This window comes from Oncorhynchus kisutch, linkage group LG23, assembly GCF_002021735.2.
Source record: "Oncorhynchus kisutch isolate 150728-3 linkage group LG23, Okis_V2, whole genome shotgun sequence".
NCBI classification, from domain to species: Eukaryota; Metazoa; Chordata; class Actinopteri; order Salmoniformes; family Salmonidae; genus Oncorhynchus; species Oncorhynchus kisutch.
Genome location: NC_034196.2, coordinates 44,007,897 through 44,033,208, shown reverse-complemented (window position 1 = coordinate 44,033,208; position 25,312 = coordinate 44,007,897). Strand labels below are relative to the sequence as shown.

The following is a 25,312-nucleotide window of genomic DNA, read 5'->3' as shown; positions in this document are numbered from 1 at the left end:
ACTGTTAGAATGGATACTGTTAGAATGGGTACTGTTAGAATGGTTACTGGATACTGTTAGAATGGATACTGTTAGAATGGATACTGTTAGAATGGGTACTGTTAGAATAGTTACTGGATACTGTTAGAATGGATACTGTTAGAATGGATACTGGATACTGTTAGAATGGATACTGTTAGAATGGATACTGTTAGAATGGGTACTGTTAGAATGGATACTGTTAGAATGGATACTGTTAGAATGGATACTGGATACTGTTAGAATGGATACTGTTAGAATGGATACTGTTAGAATGGATACTGGATACTGTTAGAATTGATACTGTTAGAATGGATACTGTTAGAATGGGTACTGTTAGAATGGATACTGTTAGAATGGATACTGTTAGAATGGATACTGTTAGAATGGGTACTGTTAGAATAGATACTGGATACTGTTAGAATGGATACTGTTAGAATGGTTACTGTTAGAATGGTTACTGTTAGAATGGATACTGTTAGAATGGATACTGTTAGAATGGATACTGGATACTGTTAGAATGGATACTGTTAGAATGGATACTGTTAGAATGGATACCGGATACTGTTAGAATTGATACTGTTAGAATGGATACTGTTAGAATGGGTACTGTTAGAATGGATACTGTTAGAATGGATACTGTTAGAATGGATACTGTTAGAATGGATACTGTTAGAATGGATACTGTTAGAATGGATACTGTTAGAATGGGTACTGTTAGAATAGATACTGGATACTGTTAGAATGGATACTGTTAGAATGGTTACTGTTAGAATGGTTACTGTTAGATGGATACTGTTAGAATGGATACTGTTAGAATGGATACTGTTAGAATGGTTACTGTTAGAATGGATACTGTTAGAATGGATACTGTTAGAATGGATACTGTTAGAATGGATACTGTTAGAATGGGTACTGTTAGAATAGTTACTGGATACTGTTAGAATGGATACTGTTAGAATGGATACTGGAAACTGTTAGAATGGATACTGTTAGAATGGGTACTGTTAGAATGGATACTGTTAGAATGGATACTGTTAGAATGGATACTGGATACTGTTAGAATGGATACTGTTAGAATGGATACTGTTAGAATGGATACTGGATACTGTTAGAATGGATACTGTTAGAATGGGTACTGTTAGAATGGATACTGTTAGAATGGATACTGTTAGAATGGATACTGATAATGTTAGAATGGATACTGTTAGAATGGATACTGTTAGAATGGTTACTGTTAGAATGGATACTGTTAGAATGGATACTGTTAGAATGGATACTGTTAGAATGGATACTGTTAGAATGGATACTGGATACTGTTAGAATGGGTACTGTTAGAGTGGTTACTGTTGGAATAGATACTGGATACTGTTAGAATGGATACTGTTAGAATGGATACTGTTAGAATGGATACTGTTAGAATGGATACTGTTAGAATGGATACTGTTAGAATGGGTACTGTTAGAATAGTTACTGGATACTGTTAGAATGGATACTGTTAGAATGGATACTGGAAACTGTTAGAATGGATACTGTTAGAATGGGTACTGTTAGAATGGATACTGTTAGAATGGATACTGTTAGAATGGATACTGATACTGTTAGAATGGATACTGTAGAATGGATACTGTTAGAATGGATACCGGATACTGTTAGAATTGATACTGTTAGAATGGATACTGTTAGAATGGTTACTGTTAGAATGGATACTGGATACTGTTAGAATGGATACTGTTAGAATGGGTACTGTTAGAATGGATACTGGATGCTGTTAGAATGGATACTGTTAGAATGGATAATGTTAGAATGGATACTGTTAGAATGGATACTGTTAGAATGGATACTGGATACTGTTAGAATGGAAACTGTTAGAATGGATACTGTTAGAATGGATACTGTTAGAATGGATACTGTTAGAATGGGTACTGTTAGAATGGATACTGGATACTGTTAGAATGGATACTGTTAGAATGGATACTGTTAGAATGGTTACTGTTAGATGGATACTGTTAGAATGGATACTGTTAGAATGGATACTGGATACTGTTAGAATGGATACTGTTAGAATGGGTACTGTTAGAATGGTTACTGGATACTGTTAGAATGGGTACTGTTAGAATGGATACTGGATGCTGTTAGAATGGATACTGTTAGAATGGATACTGTTAGAATGGATACTGTTAGAATGGATACTGTTAGAATGGTTACTGTTAGAATGGATACTGTTAGAATGGATACTGTTATAATGGATACTGTTAGAATGGATACTGTTAGAATGGATACTGTTAGAATGGATACTGGATACTGTTAGAATGGATACTGTTAGAGTGGTTACTGTTGGAATAGATACTGGATACTGTTAGAATGGATACTGTTAGAATGGATACTGTTAGAATGGATACTGTTAGAATGGATACTGTTAGAATGGGTACTGTTAGATGGATACTGTTAGAATGGATACTGTTAGAATGGATACTGTTAGAATGGGTAATGTTAGAATTGACACTGGATACTGTTAGAATGGAAACTGTTAGAATGGATACTGTTAGAATGGGTACTGTTAGAATAGTTACTGGATACTGTTAGAATGGATACTGTTAGAGTGATTACTGTTAGTATGGATACTGTTAGAATGGGTACTGTTAGAATGGATACTGTTAGAATGGATACTGTTTGAATGGATACTGGATAATGTTAGAATGGATACTGTTAGAATGGGTACTGTTAGAATGGATAATGTTAGAATGGATACTGTTAGAATGGATACTGTTAGAATGGATACTGGATACTGTTAGAATGGATACTGTTAGAATGGGTACTGTTAGAATGGTTACTGGATACTGTTAGAATGGGTACTGTTAGAATGGATACTGGATGCTGTTAGAATGGATACTGTTAGAATGGATACTGTTAGAATGGATACTGTTAGAATGGAGACTGTTAAAATGGTTACTGTTAGGATGGATACTGTTAGAATGGATACTGTTATAATGGATACTGTTATAAAGGATACTGTTGGAATAGATAGTGGATACTGTTAGAATGGATACTGTTAGAATGGATACTGTTAGAATGGATACTGTTAGAATGGATACTGTTAGAATGGATACTGTTAGAATGGTTACTGTTAGATGGATACTGTTAGAATGGATACTGTTAGAATGGATACTGTTAGAATGGATACTGTTAGAATGGGTAATGTTAGAATTGATACTGGATACTGTTAGAATGGAAACTGTTAGAATGGATACTGTTAGAATGGGTACTGTTAGAATAGTTACTGGATACTGTTAGAATGGATACTGTTAGAGTGATTACTGTTGGAATAGATACTGGATACTGTTAGAATGGATACTGTTAGAATGGGTAATGTTAGAATTGATACTGGATACTGTTAGAATGGATACTGTTAGAATGGATACTGTTAGAATGGTTACTGTTAGAATGGGTAATGTTAGAATTGATACTGGATACTGTTAGAATGGAAACTGTTAGAATGGATACTGTTAGAATGGGTACTGTTAGAATAGTTACTGGATACTGTTAGAATGGATACTGTTAGAGTGATACTGTTGGAATAGATACTGGATACTGTTAGAATGGATACTGTTAGAATGGATACTGTTAGAATGGAGACTGTTAAAATGGTTACTGTTAGAATGGATACTGTTAGAATGGATACTGTTATAATGGATACTGTTAGAAAGGATACTGTTGAATAGATACTGGATACTGTTAGAATGGATACTGTTAGAATGGATACTGTTAGAATGGATACTGTTAGAATGGATACTGTTAGAATGGGTACTGTTAGAATGGATACTGTTAGAATGGTTACTGTTAGATGGATACTGTTAGAATGGATACTGTTAGAATGGATACTGTTAGAATGGATACTGTTAGAATGGTTACTGTTAGATGGATACTGTTAGAATGGATACTGTAAGAATGGATACTGTTAGAATGGATACTGTTAGAATGGATACTGTTAGAATGGATACTGGATACTGTTAGAATGGAAACTGTTAGAATGGATACTGTTAGAATGGGTACTGTTAGAATAGTTACTGGATACTGTTAGAATGGATACTGTTAGAGTGATTACTGTTGGAATAGATACTGGATACTGTTAGAATGGATACTGTTTAGAATGGGTAATGTTAGAATTGATACTGGATACTGTTAGAATGGATACTGTTAGAATGGATACTGTTAGAATGGTTACTGTTTAGAATGGTAATGTTAGAATTGATACTGGATACTGTTAGAATGGAAACTGTTAGAATGGATACTGGTTAGAATGGGTACTGTTAGAATAGTTACTGGATACTGTTTAGAATGGATACTGTTAGAGTGATTACTGTTGGAATAGATACTGGGATACTGTTAGAATGGATACTGTTAGAATGGATACTGTTAGAATGGAGACTGTTAAAATGGTTACTGTTAGAATGGATACTGTTAGAATGGATACTGTTATAATGGATACTGTTATAAAGGATACTGTTGGAATAGATACTGGATACTGTTAGAATGGATACTGTTAGAATGGATACTGTTAGAATGGATACTGTTAGAATGGATACTGTTAGAATGGGTACTGTTAGAATGGATACTGTTAGAATGGTTACTGTTAGATGGATACTGTTAGAATGGATACTGTTAGAATGGATACTGTTAGAATGGATACTGTTAGAATGGTTACTGTTAGATGGATACTGTTAGAATGGATACTGTAAGAATGGATACTGTTAGAATGGATACTGTTAGAATGGATACTGTTAGAATGGATACCGGATACTGTTAGAATTGATACTGTTAGAATGGGTACTGTTAGAATGGATAATGTTAGAATGGATACTGTTAGAATGGATACTGTTAGAATGGATACTGGATAATGTTAGAATGGATACTGTTAGAATGGATACTGTTAGAATGGATACTGGATACTGTTAGAATGGATACTGTTAGAATGGGTACTGTTAGAATGGATACTGTTAGAATGGATACTGTTAGAATGGATACTGGATACTGTTAGAATGGATACTGTCAGAATGGATACTGTTAGAATGGATACCGGATACTGTTAGAATTGATACTGTTAGTATGGATACTGTTAGAATGGGTACTGTTAGAATGGATACTGTTAGAATGGATACTGTTTGAATGGATAACTGGATAATGTTAGAATGGATACTGTTAGAATGGGTACTGTTAGAATGGATAATGTTAGAATGGATACTGTTAGAATGGATACTGTTAGAATGGATACTGGATACTGTTAGAATGGATACTGTTAGAATGGGTACTGTTAGAATGGTTACTGGATACTGTTAGAATGGGTACTGTTAGAATGGATACTGGATGCTGTTAGAATGGATACTGTTAGAATGGATACTGTTAGAATGGATACTGTTAGAATGGAGACTGTTAAAATGGTTACTGTTAGGATGGATACTGTTAGAATGGATACTGTTATAATGGATACTGTTATAAAGGATACTGTTGGAATAGATAGTGGATACTGTTAGAATGGATACTGTTAGAATGGATACTGTTAGAATGGATACTGTTAGAATGGATACTGTTAGAATGGATACTGTTAGAATGGTTACTGTTAGATGGATACTGTTAGAATGGATACTGTTAGAATGGATACTGTTAGAATGGATACTGTTAGAATGGATACTGTTAGAATGGGTAATGTTTAGAATTGATACTGGATACTGTTAGAATGGAAACTGTTAGAATGGATACTGTTAGAATGGGTACTGTTAGAATAGTTACTGGATACTGTTAGAATGGATACTGTTAGAGTGATTACTGTTGGAATAGATACTGGATACTGTTAGAATGGATACTGTTAGAATGGATACTGTTAGAATGGAGACTGTTAAAATGGTTACTGTTAGGATGGATACTGTTAGAATGGATACTGTTATAATGGATACTGTTATAAAGGATTACTGTTGGAATAGATAGTGGATACTGTTAGAATGGATACTGTTAGAATGGATACTGTTAGAATGGATACTGTTAGAATGGATACTGTTAGAATGGATACTGTTAGAATGGTTACTGTTAGATGGATACTGTTAGAATGGATACTGTTAGAATGGATACTGTTAGAATGGATACTGTTAGAATGGATACTGTTAGAATGGGTAATGTTAGAATTGATACTGGATACTGTTAGAATGGAAACTGTTAGAATGGATACTGTTAGAATGGGTACTGTTAGAATAGTTACTGGATACTGTTAGAATGGATACTGTTAGAGTGATTACTGTTGGAATAGATACTGGATACTGTTAGAATGGATACTGTTAGAATGGATACTGTTAGAATGGGTAATGTTAGAATTGATACTGGATACTGTTAGAATGGATACTGTTAGAATGGATACTGTTAGAATGGTTACTGTTAGAATGGGTAATGTTAGAATTGATACTGGATACTGTTAGAATGGAAACTGTTAGAATGGATACTGTTAGAATGGGTACTGTTAGAATAGTTACTGGATACTGTTAGAATGGATACTGTTAGAGTGATTACTGTTGGAATAGATACTGGATACTGTTAGAATGGATACTGTTAGAATGGATACTGTTAGAATGGAGACTGTTAAAATGGTTACTGTTAGAATGGATACTGTTAGAATGGATACTGTTATAATGGATACTGTTATAAAGGATACTGTTGGAATAGATACTGGATACTGTTAGAATGGATACTGTTAGAATGGATACTGTTAGAATGGATACTGTTAGAATGGATACTGTTAGAATGGGTACTGTTAGAATGGATACTGTTAGAATGGTTACTGTTAGATGGATACTGTTAGAATGGATACTGTTAGAATGGATACTGTTAGAATGGATACTGTTTAGAATGGGTACTGTTAGAATGGATACTGTTAGAATGGTTACTGTTAGATGGATACTGTTAGAATGGATACTGTTAGAATGGATACTGTTAGAATGGATACTGTTAGAATGGATACTGTTAGAATGGATACTGTTATAAAGGATACTGTTGGAATAGATACTGGATACTGTTAGAATGGATACTGTTAGAGTGATTACTGTTGGAATAGATACTGGATACTGTTAGAATGGATACTGTTAGAATGGATACTGTTAGAATGGATACTGGATACTGTTAGAATGGATACTGTTAGAATGGTTACTGTTAGATGGATACTGTTAGAATGGATACTGTTAGAATGGCTACTGTTAGAATGGGTAATGTTAGAATTGATACTGGATACTGTTAGAATGGAAACTGTTAGAATGGATACTGTTAGAATGGATACTGGATACTGTTAGAATGGATACTGTTAGAATGTATACTGGATGCTGTTAGAATGGATACTGTTAGAATGGATACTGTTAGAATGGATACTGTTAGAATGGTTACTGTTAGAATGGATACTGTTAGAATGGAAACTGTTAGAATGGATACTGTTAGAATGGGTACTGTTAGAATAGATACTGGATACTGTTAGAATGGATACTGTTAGAATGGTTACTGTTAGAATGGTTACTGTTAGATGGATACTGTTAGAATGGATACTGTTAGAATGGTTACTGTTAGAATGGATACTGTTAGAATGGATACTGTTAGAATGGATACTGTTAGAATGGATACTGTTAGAATGGGTAGTGTTAGAATGGGTACTGTTAGAATAGTTACTGGATACTGTTAGAATGGATACTGTTAGAATGGATACTGGAAACTGTTAGAATGGATAATGTTAGAATGGGTACTGTTAGAATGGATACTGTTAGAATGGATACTGTTCGAATGGATACCTGATACTGTTAGAATGGATACTGTCAGAATGGATACTGTTAGAATGGATACCGGATACTGTTAGAATTGATACTGTTAGAATGGATACTGTTAGAATGGGTACTGTTAGAATGGATACTGTTAAAATGGTTACTGTTAGAATGGATACTGTTAGAATGGATACTGTTATAATGGATACTGTTAGAATGGATACTGTTAGAATGGGTACTGGATACTGTTAGAATGGGTACTGTTAGAGTGGTTACTGTTGGAATAGCTACTGGATACTGTTAGAATGGATACTGTTATAATGGATACTGTTAGAATGGATACTGTTAGAATGGATACTGTTAGAATGGATACTGTTAGAATGGATACTGTTAGAATGGGTACTGTTAGAATAGTTACTGGATACTGTTAGAATGGATACTGTTAGAATGGATACTGGAAACTGTTAGAATGGATAATGTTAGAATGGGTACTGTTAGAATGGGTACTGTTAGAATGGGTACTGTTAGAATGGATACTGGATGCTGTTAGAATGGATACTGTTAGAATGGATAATGTTAGAATGGATACTGTTAGAATGGATACTGTTAGAATGGATACTGGATACTGTTAGAATGGATACTGTTAGAATGGGTACTGTTAGAATGGTTACTGGATACTGTTAGAATGGATACTGTTAGAATGGATACTGTTAGAATGGGTACTGTTTGAATAGTTACTGGATACTGTTAGAATGGATACTGTTAGAATGGATACTGGATACTGTTAGAATGGATACTGTTAGAATGGATACTGTTAGAATGGGTACTGTTAGAATGGATACTGTTAGAATGGATACTGTTAGAATGGATACTGGATACTGTTAGAATGGATACTGTCAGAATGGATACTGTTAGAATGGATACCGGATACTGTTAGAATGGATACTGTTAGAATGGATACTGTTAGAATGGATACTGTTAGAATGGATACTGTTAGAATAGATACTGGATACTGTTAGAATGGATACTGTTAGAATGGTTACTGTTAGAATGGTTACTGTTAGATGGATACTGTTAGAATGGATACTGTTAGAATGGATACTGTTAGAATGGTTACTGTTAGAATGGATACTGTTAGAATGGATACTGTTAGAATGGATACTGTTAGAATGGATACTGTTAGAATGGGTACTGTTAGAATAGTTACTGGATACTGTTAGAATGGATACTGTTAGAATGGATACTGGAAACTGTTAGAATGGATAATGTTAGAATGGGTACTGTTAGAATGGATACTGTTAGAATGGATACTGTTCGAATGGATACCTGATACTGTTAGAATGGATACTGTCAGAATGGATACTGTTAGAATGGATACCGGATACTGTTAGAATTGATACTGTTAGAATGGATACTGTTAGAATGGGTACTGTTAGAATGGATACTGTTTAAAATGGTTACTGTTAGAATGGATACTGTTAGAATGGATACTGTTATAATGGATACTGTTAGAATGGATACTGTTAGAATGGATACTGGATACTGTTAGAATGGGTACTGTTAGAGTGGTTACTGTTGGAATAGATCCTGGATACTGTTAGAATGGATACTGTTAGAATGGGTACTGTTAGAATGGTTACTGGATACTGTTAGAATGGATACTGTTAGAATGGATACTGTTAGAATGGGTACTGTTAGAATAGTTACTGGATACTGTTAGAATGGATACTGTTAGAATGGATACTGGATACTGTTAGAATGGATACTGTTAGAATGGATACTGTTAGAATGGGTACTGTTAGAATGGATACTGTTAGAATGGATACTGTTAGAATGGATACTGGATACTGTTAGAATGGATACTGTCAGAATGGATACTGTTAGAATGGATACCGGATACTGTTAGAATTGATACTGTTAGAATGGATACTGTTAGAATGGGTACTGTTAGAATGGATACTGTTAGAATGGATACTGTTAGAATGGATACTGTTAGAATGGAAACTGTTAGAATGGATACTGTTAGAATGGGTACTGTTAGAATAGATACTGGATACTGTTAGAATGGATACTGTTAGAATGGTTACTGTTAGAATGGTTACTGTTAGATGGATACTGTTAGAATGGATACTGTTAGAATGGATACTGTTAGAATGGTTACTGTTAGAATGGATACTGTTAGAATGGATACTGTTAGAATGGATACTGTTAGAATGGATACTGTTAGAATGGGTACTGTTAGAATAGTTACTGGATACTGTTAGAATGGATACTGTTAGAATGGATACTGGAAACTGTTAGAATGGATAATGTTAGAATGGGTACTGTTAGAATGGATACTGTTAGAATGGATACTGTTCGAATGGATACCTGATACTGTTAGAATGGATACTGTCAGAATGGATACTGTTAGAATGGATACCGGATACTGTTAGAATGGATAATGTTAGAATGGGTACTGTTAGAATGGATACTGTTAGAATGGATACTGTTCGAATGGATACCTGATAATGTTAGAATGGGTACTGTTAGAATGGATACTGTTAAAATGGTTACTGTAAGAATGGATACTGTTAGAATGGATACTGTTATAATGGATACTGTTAGAATGGATACTGTTAGAATGGATACTGGATACTGTTAGAATGGGTACTGTTAGAGTGGTTACTGTTGGAATAGATACTGGATACTGTTAGAATGGATACTGTTATAATGGATACTGTTAGAATGGATACTGTTAGAATGGATACTGTTAGAATGGATACTGTTAGAATGGATACTGTTAGAATGGGTACTGTTAGAATAGTTACTGGATACTGTTAGAATGGATACTGTTAGAATGGATACTGGAAACTGTTAGAATGGATAATGTTAGAATGGGTACTGTTAGAATGGATACTGTTAGAATGGATACTGTTCGAATGGATACCTGATACTGTTAGAATGGATACTGTCAGAATGGATACTGTTAGAATGGATACCGGATACTGTTAGAATTGATACTGTTAGAATGGATACTGTTAGAATGGTTACTGTTAGAATGGATACTGGATACTGTTAGAATGGATACTGTTAGAATGGGTACTGTTAGAATGGATACTGGATGCTGTTAGAATGGATACTGTTAGAATGGATAATGTTAGAATGGATACTGTTAGAATGGATACTGTTAGAATGGATACTGGATACTGTTAGAATGGAAACTGTTAGAATGGATACTGTTAGAATGGATACTGTTAGAATGGATACTGTTAGAATGGGTACTGTTAGAATGGATACTGGATACTGTTAGAATGGATACTGTTAGAATGGATACTGTTAGAATGGTTACTGTTAGATGGATACTGTTAGAATGGATACTGTTAGAATGGATACTGGGTACTGTTAGAATGGATACTGTTAGAATGGGTACTGTTAGAATGGTTACTGGATACTGTTAGAATGGGTACTGTTAGAATGGATACTGGATGCTGTTAGAATGGATACTGTTAGAATGGATACTGTTAGAATGGATACTGTTAGAATGGATACTGTTAAAATGGTTACTGTTAGAATGGATACTGTTAGAATGGATACTGTTATAATGGATACTGTTATAATGGATACTGTTAGAATGGATACTGTTAGAATGGATACTGGATACTGTTAGAATGGGTACTGTTAGAGTGGTTACTGTTGGAATAGATACTGGATACTGTTAGAATGGATACTGTTATAATGGATACTGTTAGAATGGATACTGTTAGAATGGATACTGTTAGAATGGGTACTGTTAGATGGATACTGTTAGAATGGATACTGTTAGAATGGATACTGTTAGAATGGGTAATGTTAGAATTGACACTGGATACTGTTAGAATGGAAACTGTTAGAATGGATACTGTTAGAATGGGTACTGTTAGAATAGTTACTGGATACTGTTAGAATGGATACTGTTAGAGTGATTACTGTTGGAATAGATACTGGATACTGTTAGAATGGATACTGTTAGAATGGATACTGTTAGAATGGATACTGGATACTGTTAGAATGGATACTGTTAGAATGGGTAATGTTAGAATTGACACTGGATACTGTTAGAATGGAAACTGTTAGAATGGATACTGTTAGAATGGGTACTGTTAGAATAGTTACTGGATACTGTTAGAATGGATACTGTTAGAGTGATTACTGTTGGAATAGATACTGGATACTGTTAGAATGGAAACTGTTAGAATGGATACTGTTAGAATGGGTACTGTTAGAATAGTTAATGGATACTGTTAGAATGGATACTGTTAGAGTGATTACTGTTGGAATAGATACTGGATACTGTTAGAATGGATACTGTTAGAATGGATACTGTTAGAATGGATACTGGATACTGTTAGAATGGATACTGTTAGAATGGATACTGTTAGAATGGGTAATGTTAGAATTGACACTGGATACTGTTAGAATGGAAACTGTTAGAATGGATACTGTTAGAATGGGTACTGTTAGAATAGTTACTGGATACTGTTAGAATGGATACTGTTAGAGTGATTACTGTTGGAATAGATACTGGATACTGTTAGAATGGATACTGTTAGAATGGATACTGGATACTGTTAGAATGGATACTGTTAGAATGATTAATGTTAGAATTGACACTGGATACTGTTAGAATGGATACTGTTAGAATGGATACTGGATAATGTTAGAATGGATACTGTTAGAATGGGTACTGTTAGAATGGATACTGGATGCTGTTAGAATGGATAATGTTAGAATGGTTACTGTTAGAATGGATACTGTTAGAATGGATACTGGATACTGTTAGAATGGATACTGTTAGAATGGATACTGGATACTGTTAGAATGGGTACTGTTAGAATGGATACTGGATGCTGTTAGAATGGATACTGTTAGAATGGATACTGTTAGAATGGATACTGTTAAAATGGTTACTGTTAGAATGGTTACTGTTAGGATGGATACTGTTAGAATGGATACTGTTAGAATGGATACTGTTAGAATGGTTACTGTTAGAATGGATACTGTTAGAATGGATACTGTTAGGATGGATACTGTTAGAATGGATACTGTTAGAATGGATACTGTTAGAATGGATACTGTTAGGATGGATACTGTTAGAATGGATACTGTTAGAATGGATACTGTTAGAATGGTTACTGTTAGAATGGAAACTGGATACTGTTAGAATGGATACTGGATACTGTTAGAATGGATACTGTTAGAATGGATACTGTTAGATGGATACTGGGTACTGTTAGAATGGGTAGTTAGAATGGATACTGGATACTGTTAGAATGGATACTGTTAGAATGGATACTGTTAGAATGGATACTGTTAGAATGGATACTGTTAGAATGGATACTGGATACTGTTAGAATGGATACTGTTAGAATGGGTACTGTTAGAATGGATACTGTTAGAATGGATACTGTTAGAATAGGTACTGTTAGAATGGATACTGGATACTGTTAGAATGGATAATGTGTTTATGTGTGTTTATGTGTGTTTATGTGTGTTTATGTGTGTTTATGTGTGTGTTTATGTGTGTGTGTTTATGTGTGTTTATGTGTGTTTATGTGTGTGTTTATGTGTGTTTATGTGTGTGTTTATATGTGTTTATGTGTGTTTATGTGTGTGTGTTTGTGTGTGTTTATGTGTGTTTATGTGTGTTTATGTGTGTGTTTATATGTGTTTATGTGTGTTTATGTGTGTTTGTGTGTGTGTTTATGTGTGTGTATTCATGTGTGTTTATGTGTGTGTGTTTATGTGTGTTTATGTGTGTTTGTGTGTGTTTATGTGTGTGTTTATATGTGTTTATGTGTGTGTATTTATGTGTGTTTATGTGTGTGTGTTTGTGTGTGTGTGTGTTTATGGGTGTTTATGTGTGTTTATGTGTGATTGCTCCAGTATTAAGTAGAAAACTAATTTAAACCATTGATGATTTATCACATTCCCTACTGGAAGGAAAATACAATTGGTCCCTTAACAACGGACACAACAGACAGTTAAGGTGTCTTCAGGCAGACAGAGCCTGTTACACGGAGTAATCCTGTCCGAGCAGGTTACTTTAATGGGATTGAGGGAGATTACAGCACAACCAGGCTGTGTCACAGATGGCACCCTATTCCCTACGTGGTGCACTACCGTTGACAAGGGCACGTAGGGCCCATAGGGCTCTGGTAAAAAGTAGTGCACTACGTAGGGAATAGGGTACCATCTGGGATTCAAACCCAGTCTCTTATGAAATTAAACTCAGACACATTCACAGATAGATCACTCTCTGTTCCAGACCCATTCACAGATAGATCACTCTCTGTTCCAGACTCATTCACAGACAGATCACTCTCTGTTCCAGACCCATTCACAGACAGATCACTCTCTGTTCCAGACTCATTCACAGACAGATCTCTCTCTGTTCCAGACTCATTCACAGACAGACCTCTCTCTGTTCCAGACTCATTCACAGACAGATCTCTCTCTGTTCCAGACTCATTCACAGACAGATCTCTCTCTGTTCCAGAATCATTCACAGACAGACCTCTCTCTGTTCCAGACTCATTCAGACAGACCTCTCTCTGTCCAATACTATGTTGAGTGTGTCTAGTTGTGATGCTACGTAACTTGTGAGCAGTGAAAAATGTTTTCCTCTTGAAGGACAATAACATCATCAACCAATCAAATCAATCAATCAATCAATCAATCAATTAACTATACATCAATCAATCAGTCAGTTGTATCCAGTGTTACCTGTTGACGTACTGCATGATGTTGCCCGGCCAGGCAAGCTGAACCTTCAGCTGTCCTCTGTGCTCAACAAAGAAGTCGACCAGTGTCCTGGTCACCGTGGCCGAGGTATGGAAGAAGAAGGCAGGGATCCAGAGTATGGCCCTGTCCAGCTTCTTCAGACTCAGGAAGAAGTTGTTCCTGTCTTGGATGGTCAGCAGGTTGTTGTAGTACTTCTCCAGGATGCTGGGGTTAAAGGTCGTGAGGTTGGTCCTCCGCCCCACGTCCCGGCGGAAGATCTCAGTGGGAGCGAAGTTGCAGCGGAAGACGAAGTCGAACTTCTCGATCTCGGGGCCGCAGCGACTCCCTGTGAGGACGCCGCTGTTCCCCACCACGGCGCACACATTGTAGTGTTTGTTGACGATGGGGGAGGCCTCGGGAAGCAGGGACTTGAAGTTCTCGCCGATAGAGAACACGTACTTGTGGCTGGAATAGTCATAGTGCATCAGCTGACCCACGCGCACGCTGCTCCGGGTCAGGGTGAAGTTGTGGGCGATGTCGATGTGCTGAGAGATCTCTTTTCTGGAAGAGATGGGGAGATCAGACGGGGGGGGGGGAGTGTTAGCCTGCATTCCAAATGGAACCCCATTTCCTATAGGGCTCTGGTCTAAAGTAGTGCACTACATAGGGAATAGGGCCCTGGTCTAATGTAGTGCACTATATAGGGAATAGGGTTCTATAGGGCCCTGGTCTAAAGTAGTGCACTATATAGGGAATAGGGTTCTATAGGGCTCTGGTCTAAAGTAGTGCACTATATAGGGAATAGGGTTCTATAGGGCTCTGGTCTAAAGTAGTGCACTATATAGGGAATAGGGTTCTATAGGGCTCTGGTCTAAAGTAGTGCACTATATAGGGAATAGGGTTCTATAGGGCTCTGGTCTAAAGTAGTACACTATAGGGCTCTGGTCTAAAGTAGTGCACTATATAGGGAATGGGGTTCTATAGGGCTCTGATCTAAAGTAGTGCACTATATAGGGAATAGGGTGGCATAGGGTTCTGGTCAAAAGTAGTGCACTATATAGGGAACAGGGTGCCAAATGGGATGCACACTTATTGTAAATATTGTAAATATACACCCCATAAATTAGCAGACCTGTATTGAAATACTATTTTAAATATTTAAATTACTTTCACATTTCGGAATAAAAAACAACAACATTAGAATGTATTTGGAAATACATTTGGAAAGTATTGGAATGTATTTGGAAATACATTTGGAAAATATTGGAATGTATTTGGAAATACATTTGGAAAGTATTGGAATGTATTTGGAAATACATTTGGAAAGTATTGGAATGTATTTGGAAATACATTTGGAAAGTATTGGAATGTATTTGGAAATACATTTGGAAAGTATTGGAATGTATTTGGAAATACATTTGGAAAATATTGGAATGTATTTGGAAATACATTTGGAAAGTATTGGAATGTATTTGGAAATACATTTGGAAAGTATTGGAATGTATTTGGAAATACATTTGGAAAGTATTGGAATGTATTTGGAAATACCCAAATACACAAGAGTGTTTCTCCAAATACAAATATTTAAATAGTTCCTGAATTTGAACCTAGGTCTGTTTGGCCCTACGGGTATTTGAAATGTATATGGAAAATAGTTTCAAATAGCCAAAATACAATTAGTTGATTCAGTTACATTATTTGAAAACACTCAAATACACAGAAAATAAGTATTTAAAATACAAATACTTGAATACGCAAGTCATTTGAACCCAGCTTAGTGTCTGGTTTTAAAATTAGCCGAACCAAACCAGCTACTTATATTTTACTGTTAAGGCTGTCATCAGAGACTATGTCAGTTATCTGTTGTAAAAGTTTTGCAACGTTAGTGCTTACTGAACAGCACCCAGATGTATCCCTATAGGCTAACTTTACCTCTGTTCTGTGAATGCCGTTCTGTTATAGCGCCATTTGGAGGCGTTCTCCTGCAGGCCCTCATTCAGGGCCTTGGTCAGAGGGGTGAAGGCCGGGTCCAGGTACTTCATGGCCAGCTGAGACCTGTTGTACAGAGACATTGGTACACACTAGAGAAGGCTTGGACCAAAATGTTAGTGTCTATCTGTAACTTGTCTATTTTTCCCATGCTACTGCATCTCCAAGACAGAAATAAAAGACAGAAAAATTTGCGAAAGGAATATTTGTTTTCTGTTTTGCAAAAGGAATATTCTGTAGTTTGTTTATTAAGTGTAAGAAGAACCAACCTCCTTTTTTTGACAGAGACAACCACAGAAACAGTGTGTTGTGTCCATTAGGAAGGGAAGGGAGGCCGGCCCAGTTGGTTCTGATGTTACTGATAGGTGGGAAGCTGGTAGAAGCAGGGCCTGATCAGCGTCTAACAGCCTCTCCTCCACCCTCCTCTCCTCTCCTCCACCCTCCTCTCCTCTCCTCCACCCTCCTCTCCTCTCCTCTCCTCCACCCTCCTCTCCTCTCCTCCACCCTCCTAGGCAACAGCGACAAGGTTCTAGTTTCAATTACAGACTCTTTTGTCAACTTCAAAAAAAAATTATAAGGGAAAAAAATAGTTGTCTGTATTCAACAAATCACGAGGTTGATCTGCCAGAACATTACAATTCAAAACCAATGTTTGCAGGCAAAGTGTTTTTTTCAAAAACTTTTATTCAACTAGGCAAGTCAGTTAAGAACCAACTCTTATTTACAATGACAACCTAGGAACAGTGGGTTAACTGCCTTGTTCAGTGGCAGAACGACAGATTTCAACAACCAGCTCGGGGATTCGATCTAGCAACCTTCCCGGTTACTGGCCTAACGCTCTAACCACTAGGCTACCTGCCGCCCCTACACTACCGCCCCTACACTACCGCCCCTACACTCTAAACACTAGGCTACCTACCGCCCCTACACTCTAACCACTAGGCTACCTACCGCCCCTACACTCTAAGCACTAGGCTACCTACCTCCCCTACACTCTAACCACTAGGTTACCTGCCGTCCCTACACTCTAACCACTAGGCTACCTGCCGCCCCTACACTCTAACCACTAGGCTACCTGCCGCCCCTACACTCTAACCACTAGGCTACCTGCCGTCCTTACACTCTAACCACTAGGCTACCTACCGCCCCTACACTCTAACCACTAGGCTACCTGCCGGCCCTACACTCTAACCACTAGGCTACCTGCCGCCCCTACACTCTAACCACTAGGCTACCTTACCGCCCCATACACTCTAACCACTAGGCTACCTGCCGCCCCTACACTCTAACCACTAGGGTACCTGCCGCCCCTACACTCCCGCCCCTACACTCTAACCACTAGGCTACCTACCGCCCCTACACTCTAACCACTAGGCTACCTACCGCCCCTACACTATAACCACTAGGCTACCTACCGCCCCTACACTCCCGCCCCTACACACTAACCACTAGGCTACCTACCGCCCCAACAATCTAACCACTAGGCTACCTACCGCCCCTACAATCTAACCACTAGGCTACCTACCACCTCTACACTCTGACCACTAGTCTACCTGCCACCTCTACACTCTAACCACTAGGCTACCTACCGCCCCTACACTCTAACCACTAGGCTACCTACCGTCCCTACACTCTATCCACTAGGCTACCTGCTGCCCCTACACTCTAACCACTAGGCTACCTGCCGCCCCTACACTCCCGCCCCTACACTCTAACCACTAGGCTACCTACCGCCCCTACACTCTAACCACTAGGCTACCTACCGCCCCTACAATCTAACCACTAGGGTACCTACCGCCTACACTCCCGCCCCTACACTCTACACTCCAGCCACTACACTCTAACCACTAGGCTACCTACCGCCCCAACAATCTAACCACTAGGCTTACCGCCCCTACAATCTAACCACTAGGCTACCTACCACCTCTACACTCTAACCACTAGTCTACCTGCCACCTCTACACTCTAACCACTAGGCTACCTACCGCCCCTACACTCTAACCACTAGGCTACCTACCGTCCCTACACTCTATCCACTAGGCTACCTGCTGCCCCTACACTCTAACCACTAGGCTACCTGCCGCCCCTACACTCCCGCCCCTACACTCTAACCACTAGGCTACCTACCGCCCCTACACTCTAACCACTAGGCTACCTACCGCCCCTACACTCTAACCACTAGGGTACCTGCCGCCCCTACACTCCCGCCCCTACACTCCCGCCCCTACACTCTAACCACTAGGCTACCTACCGCCCCTACACTCTAACCACTAGGCTACCTACCGCCCCAACAATCTAACCACTAGGCTTATCGCCCCTACAATCTAACCACTAGGCTACCTACCACCTCTACACTCTAACCACTAGTCTACCTGCCACCTCTACACTCTAACCACTAGGCTACCTACCGCCCCTACACTCTAACCACTAGGCTACCTACCGCCCCTACAATCTAACCACTAGGCTACCTACCACCTCTACACTCTAACCACTAGTCTACCTGCCACCTCTACACTCTAACCACTAGGCTACCTACCGCCCCTACACTCTAACCACTAGGCTACCTACCGTCCCTACACTCTATCCACTAGGCTACCTGCTGCCCCTACACTCTAACCACTAGGCTACCTGCCGCCCCTACACTCCCGCCCCTACACTCTAACCACTAGGCTACCTACCGCCCCTACACTCTAACCACTAGGCTACCTACCGCCCCTACACTCTAACCACTAGGCTACCTACCGTCCCTACACTCTATCCACTAGGCTACCTGCTGCCCCTACACTCTAACCACTAGGCTACCTGCCGCCCCTACTCCCGCCCCTACACTCTAACCACTAGGCTACCTACCGCCCCTACACTCTAACCACTAGGCTACCTACCGCCCCTACACTCTAACCACTAGGCTACCTACCGCCCCTACACTCTAACCACTAGGCTACCTTACCGCCCCTACACTCCCGCCCCCACACTCTAACCACTAGGCTACCTACCACCCCAACAATCTAACCACTAGGCTACTACCGCCCCTACACTCTAACCACTAGGCTACCTACCGCACCTACACTCTAACCACTAGGTACCTACCGCACCTACACTCTAACCACTAGGCTACCTACCGCCCCTACACTCTAACCACTAGGCTACCTACCGCCCCTACACTCTAACCACTAGGCTACCTACCGCCCCTACACTCTAACCACTAGGCTACCTACCGTCCCTACACTCTATCCACTAGGCTACCTGCTGCCCCTACACTCTAACCACTAGGCTACCTGCCGCCCCTACTCCCGCCCCTACACTCTAACCACTAGGCTACCTACCGCCCCTACACTCTAACCACTAGGCTACCTACCGCCCCTACACTCTAACCACTAGGCTACCTACCGCCCCTACACTCTAACCACTAGGCTACCTTACCGCCCCTACACTCCCGCCCCCACACTCTAACCACTAGGCTACCTACCACCCCAACAATCTAACCACTAGGCTACTACCGCCCCTACACTCTAACCACTAGGCTACCTACCGCACCTACACTCTAACCACTAGGTACCTACCGCACCTACACTCTAACCACTAGGCTACCTACCGCCCCTACACTCTAACCACTAGGCTACCTACCGCCCCTACACTCTAACCACTAGGCTACCTACCGCCCCTACACTCTAACCACTCTAACCACTAGGCTACCTACCGCCCCTACACTCTAACCACTAGGCTACCTACCGCCCCTACACTCTAACCACTAGGCTACCTACCGCCCCTACACTCTAACCACTCTAACCACTAGGCTACCTACCGCCCCTACACTCTAACCACTAGGCTACCTACCGCCCCTACACTCTAACCACTAGGCTACCTACCGCCCCTACACTCTAACCACTAGGCTACCTACCGCCCCTACACTCTAACCACTACGCTACCTGCCGTCCTTACACTCTAACCACTAGGCTACCTGCCGCCTCTACACTCTAACCACTAGGCTACCTACCGCCCCTACACTCTAACCACTAGGCTACCTACCGCCCCTACACTCTAACCACTAGGCTACCTGCCGCCCCTACACTCTAACCACTAGGCTACCTACCGCCCCTACACTCTAACCACTAGGCTACCTGCCCCCTCTACACTCTAACCACTATGCTACCTACCGCCCCTACACTCTAACCACTAGGCTACCTACCGCCCCTACACTCTAACCACTAGGCTACCTACCGCCCCTACACTCTAACCACTAGGCTACCTACCGCCCCTACACTCTAACCACTATGCTACCTACCGCCCCTACACTCTAACCACTAGGCTACCTACCGCCCCTACACTCTAACCACTATGCTACCTACCGCCCCTACACTCTAACCACTAGGCTACCTACCGCCCCTACACTCTAACCACTAGGCTACCTACCGCCCCTACACTCTAACCACTATGCTACCTACCGCCCCTACACTCTAACCACTAGGCTACCTACCGCCCCTACACTCTAACCACTAGGCTACCTACCGCCCCTACACTCTAACCACTAGGCTACCTACCGCCCCTACACTCTAACCACTAGGCTACCTACCGCCCCTACACTCTAACCACTCTAACCACTAGGCTACCTACCGCCCCTACACTCTAACCACTAGGCTACCTACCGCCCCTACACTCTAACCACTAGGCTACCTACCGCCCCTACACTCTAACCACTAGGCTACCCTACCGCCCCTACACTCTAACCACTCTAACCACTAGGCTACCTACCGCCCCTACACTCTAACCACTAGGCTACCTACCGCCCCTACACTCTAACCACTAGGCTACCTACCGCCCCTACACTCTAACCACTAGGCTACCTACCGCCCCTACACTCTAACCACTAGGCTACCTACCGCCCCTACACTCTAACCACTCTAACCACTAGGCTACCTACCGCCCCTACACTCTAACCACTAGGCTACCTACCGCCCCTACACTCTAACCACTCTAACCACTAGGCTACCTACCGCCCCTACACTCTAACCACTCTAACCACTAGGCTACCTACCGCCCCTACACTCTAACCACTAGGCTACCTACCGCCCCTACACTCTAACCACTAGGCTACCTACCGCCCCTACACTCTAACCACTAGGCTACCTACCGCCCCTACACTCTAACCACTCTAACCACTAGGCTACCTACCGCCCCTACACTCTAACCACTCTAACCACTAGGCTACCTACCGTCCCTACACTCTAACCACTAGGCTACCTACCGCCCCTACACTCTAACCACTAGGCTACCTACCGTCCCTACACTCTAACCACTCTAACCACATGCTAGCTACTATTTATATTTTATTTAAGTGGATAAAGTAGTGACGTAGTTTCTCTAAAGAGCCCATAACTGAAACCAGATCCTAATCATTGTTGCCTATGGTTGGGTTTTCAAGCCTACACCATCCTCCTCTTCTCTAGTCTCATTTCCTCTACCCTCACCATCCTCCTCCTCTCCTCCAGTCTCCTCTCTTCCACCTTCATCACCATCCTCCTCTCCTCCACCCTCATCACCTTCCTCCTCTCCTCCACCCTCCTCTCCTCTCTTCCACTCTCATCACCATCCTCCTCTCCTCCACCCTCCTCTCCTCTCTTCCACCCTCATCACCATCCTCCTCCACCCTCCTCTCCTCTCTTCCACCCTCATCACCATCCTCCTCCACCCTCCTCTCCTCTCCTCCACCCTCCTCTCCTCTCTTCCACCCTCATCACCATCCTCCTCTCCCCCACCCTCCTCTCCTCTCTTCCACCCTCATCACCATCATCCTCCTCTCCTGCAGTCTCCTCTCTTCCACCCTCATCACCATCATCCTCTCCTCCACCCTCATCTCCTCTCTTCCACCCTCATCACCATCCTCCTCCTCTCCTCCACCCTCCTCTCCTCTCTTCCACCCTCACCATCCTCCTCCACCCTCCTCTCCTCTCTTCCACCCTCATTACCACCCTCCTCTTCCCCACCCTCCTCTCCTCTCCTGTCCTCCACCCTCACCGTCCTCCTCTCCTGTCCTCCACCCTCACCATCCTCCTCTCCTGTCCTCCACCCTCACCATCCTCCTCTCCTCTACCCTCCTTTCCTCTCCTCCACCCTCCTCTTCTCTCCTCCCCTTCACCCTCCCCACCATCCTCTCCTGTCCTCCACCCTCACCGTCCTCCTCTCCTGTCCTCCACCCTCACCATCCTCCTCTCCTCTACCCTCCTTTCATCTCCTCCACCCTCCTCTTCTCTCCTCCCCTTCACCCTCCCCACCATCCTCTCCTTCACCCTCCCCACCCTCCTCCTCTCCTTCACCCTCATCACTCAACTCCACCCACTTCCTCTCCTTGTTCCACAACTCATGTCACTCAATTTCCTAATAAAGTAATTAACTAGCTCTGTAAAGAACTATAGTTCCATTGTTATGTTTCCCATTATAAAGCGGTAGCTAGCTGTGATTCTATTTTATTGCAGTGTTATTATTATTAGACTCATGCAATGGGACATTATTACCCAATTCACACAATGGTGCTGACTGGAAACCGTACGGTGCTGGCTTGCCCAGTACGGCACGGCTTGGGTCAGCAGTGTGAAAAGGGTATGATGCCTGTCTGCTCCTCTAACTGACCTGTTGACTGGTCAACAGGTAACAAGGCTAGCAATAGCATTAGCATGTAGGCTAGATAGCTAGCAAGCACTGCCATTATTAGTTTTAAGGGGAGGATAGCATCATGCACTGCCTGGTTGTGTCCCAACTGGCACCCTATTCCCTTTGGGGGCTCTGGTCAAAAGTAGTGCACTATATAGGGAATAGGATGCCATTTAGGGGGCACACATGGTGTAGCCTACACTGGCAGTCTATAATTAACTTCTTTAACCATTAGGCCACCTGATGTCAATTGGTTGCATGACGTCCTGATGGTACCGTACTTGTGAAGGGATTGGACCGTGGCTGTTGGGATAAAACATTGAGTGTTATGATGACGTTATGATTGTGGAGGGGGGGGGTACTTTTAAAAATACAGTATGGGTGTGTTCCAAATGGAACCATATTCCCTATAAGGATCGCATCAATAGTAGTGCACTATGTAGGGAATAGAATGCCATTGGGATACAACCCATATAATTTATTCATATATACAGTACCAGTCAAAAGTTTGGACACACCTACTCATTCAAGGGATTTTCTTTATTTTTACTATTTTCTACATTGTAGAATAATAGTGAAGACATCAAAACTATTAAATAACCCATATGGAATCATGTAGTAACCAAAAAAGTGTTAAATAAATCAAAATATATTTTATATTTGAGATTCTAAGTATCCACCCTCTGTCTTGATGACAGCTTTGCACACTCTTGGCATTCTCTCAACCAGCTTCATGAGGTAGTCACCTGGAATGCATTTCAATTAACAGGTGTGCCTTCTTAAAAGTTAATTTGTGCATTAATTAATGCATTTTAGCCAATCAGTTGTGTTGTGACATGTTAGGGGTGGTATACAGAAGACAGCCCTATTTGGTAAAAGAACAAGTCCATATTGTGGCAAGAACAGCTTAAATAAGCAAAGAGAAACAACAGTCCATCATTACTTTAAGACATGAAGGTCAGTCAATCAGGAAAATCTCAAGAACTTTGAAAGTTTCTTCAAGTGCAGTCACAAAAACCATCAAGCGCTATGATGAAACTGTCTCTCATGAGGACGGTACCACAAGAAAAGGAAGACCCAGAGTTACCTCTGCTGCAGAGGATAAGTTCATTAGAATTACCAGCCTCAGAAATTGCAGCCCAAATAAATGTTTCACAGAGTTCAAGTAACAGACACAGCTCAACATCAACTGTTCAGAGGAGACTGCGTGAATCAGGCCTTCATGGTCAAATTGCTGCAAAGAAACCACTACTAAAGGACACCTATCAGAAGAAGAGACTTGCTTGGGCCAAGAAACACGAGCAATGGACATTAGACCAGTGGAAATCTGTCCTTTGGTCTGATGAGTCCAAATTTGAGACTTTTTATTCCAACCGCCGTGTCTTTGTGAGACGCGGAGTAGGTGAATGGATGATCTCTGCATGTGTGGTTCCCACCGTGAAGCATGGAGGAGGAGGTGGTGTGATGGTGCTTTGCTGGTGACACTGACAGTAATTTATTTAGAATTCAAGGCACACTTAACCAGCATGGCTACCACAGAACTCTGCAGCGATACCCCATCCCATCTGGTTTGCGCTTAGTGGGACATTTGTTTTACAACAGGACAATGACCCAACACACCTCCAGGCTGTGTAAGGGCTATTTGACCAAGAAGGAGAGTGATGGAGTGCTGCATCAGATGACCTGGCCTCCACAATGACCCGACCTCAACCCAATTGAGATAGTTTGGGATGAGTTGGACCGCAGAGTGAAGGAAAAGCACCTAACAAGTGCTCAGCATATGTGGGAACTCCTTCAACACCGTTGAAAAAGCATTCCAGGTGATGCCGGTTGAGAGAATGCCAAGAGTGTGTAAAGCTGCCATCGGGGCATAGGGTGGCTACTTTGAAGAATCTCAAGTATTTGTTTAAAACTTTTTTGTTTGTTACTACATGATTCCATGTGTCTTATGTCATAGTGTTGATGTCTTCACTATTATTCTACAATGTAGAAAATAGTTTTAAAAAAGAAAGAAAAACCCTTGAATGAGTAGGTGTGTCCAAACTTTTGACTTGTACTATACACATAGGAACTGTAGCCAAATCATTGATGTTGAGGATTCCCTTCACAGTAGCCTAATTATAATCAAAACAAGA

At 40.9% G+C, this 25,312-nt stretch overlaps 1 protein-coding gene across 1 annotated transcript in view; it reads right to left on the bottom strand.

Annotated features, from left to right (window-relative positions):
• The window catches only part of LOC109881954 (sia-alpha-2,3-Gal-beta-1,4-GlcNAc-R:alpha 2,8-sialyltransferase), a 184,453-nt gene that overhangs the window by 157,758 nt on the left and 1,383 nt on the right, over positions 1 to 25,312 (bottom strand). The window contains exons 2-3 of the mRNA XM_031803312.1: positions 16,476 to 16,598; positions 14,547 to 15,104 (exon numbers count right to left, since the gene is read on the bottom strand). Coding sequence (XP_031659172.1) covers positions 14,547 to 15,104; positions 16,476 to 16,598 — 681 coding nt within the window. The remainder of the gene's footprint in view (positions 1 to 14,546; positions 15,105 to 16,475; positions 16,599 to 25,312) is intronic.